The 1,122-nt window shown below is 63.5% G+C and overlaps 1 protein-coding gene across 1 annotated transcript in view; it reads left to right on the top strand.

Moving 5' to 3' along the window:
• Window positions 1-111: 111 nt before the first annotated feature.
• Window positions 112-1,122, top strand: part of AMSG_02192 (F-box/LRR-repeat protein 3) — a gene marked incomplete at both ends in the record, with an annotated part of 2,271 nt that continues 1,260 nt past the window's right edge. The window contains one exon of the mRNA XM_013905759.1: window positions 112-1,113. Within this exon, the coding sequence (XP_013761213.1) occupies window positions 112-1,113 (1,002 nt within the window). The remainder of the gene's footprint in view (window positions 1,114-1,122) is intronic.

Here is a 1,122-nt window from a genome sequence, read left to right on the forward strand (position 1 = left end):
CACCTAGCCCTCTTCCACCCCCCCTCCCTTACCAAGACTCCACTCAAATTGCTACCATCTACCCATCTTTGCACTCCTCTCTGGCCCACGACCAGGCGGGAGAGCACAGGGATGGCAGCTGAGAGACCAGTGGCTTCGCTTCGTGGGCGACAAGTGTCTGATGATGATGTGGCGGGATTGTTGGGAAAGTATCCGGACAAGGTGGCGCTGGTGAACACGCTGGCGGTGACGGACACGTCACTTGCAACGGTTGCTCGTCTGGCACGTGAGGCGGCGATGGAAGGCGATGGAAGCACGTTCTGGAAGCTTCACTCTCTGCATGTCGAAGGGAGCAAGGTCTCTGATGTCGGTCTTAATCTCCTTGCTCGTGCACCGCTTCCTGTCCTCTCTGAGCTCTCCATCGCTTGGGCATCGCGGGTCACCGACAAGGGCATCTCCTCGCTGGTCAGCTGGGAGCCAAAGCCGGACAAGCTGACATCACTCTCGCTCGCTGGCTGCACCAAGATCACCGATGCGGGCCTCATTGACGTTGTTGACGCCTTTCCCAACCTCACGGCTCTTGATCTTACCGCATGCCGCAACATCACAGACTCTGGCCTCTCGGCGCTCGCTGCTCGCGGCGCTGTCCGTCTCCGTCGCCTTGTTCTCCGTGGCTGCGCGAGCGTGTCGGACGAGGGCGTATGCAACGTCATTCGCGCCGCCGGGTCACTCACCAAGCTCGATCTCCACGGTTGCCGTAAGATATCCGATGCTGTCGCCACCGCGCTCAAGTCGTACACGCCGCGGTTGGGCGAGCTGGTCCTCGACGGCTGCGTCCGCCTCACCGACGCCACCCCTGCAGCGCTAGCGGCTGGCTGCCCTCGACTGACGGCGCTAGATCTCTCTGGCCTGCGCCATCTGACCGATGCCGGCCTGGCCTCGTTGGCCGGCAAGACCAAGGCGCTGGCGCAGCTCTCGCTCCGATGGTGCCCGGGAGTGACTGACGACGGCCTTTCCGCGCTCGTCCGTGCCAGCCCCAAGCTGACCTCGCTCCACATCCCGGGCTGCACGCGGGTTGGCGACGCGACGCTATGTGCGTTAGGCTCGGCGGCGCCGCGGCTACAGCATCTGGACGTCCAGAGC

This window comes from Thecamonas trahens, assembly GCF_000142905.1.
Source record: "Thecamonas trahens ATCC 50062 unplaced genomic scaffold supercont1.8, whole genome shotgun sequence".
In the NCBI taxonomy this organism is placed as follows: domain Eukaryota; order Apusomonadida; family Apusomonadidae; genus Thecamonas; species Thecamonas trahens.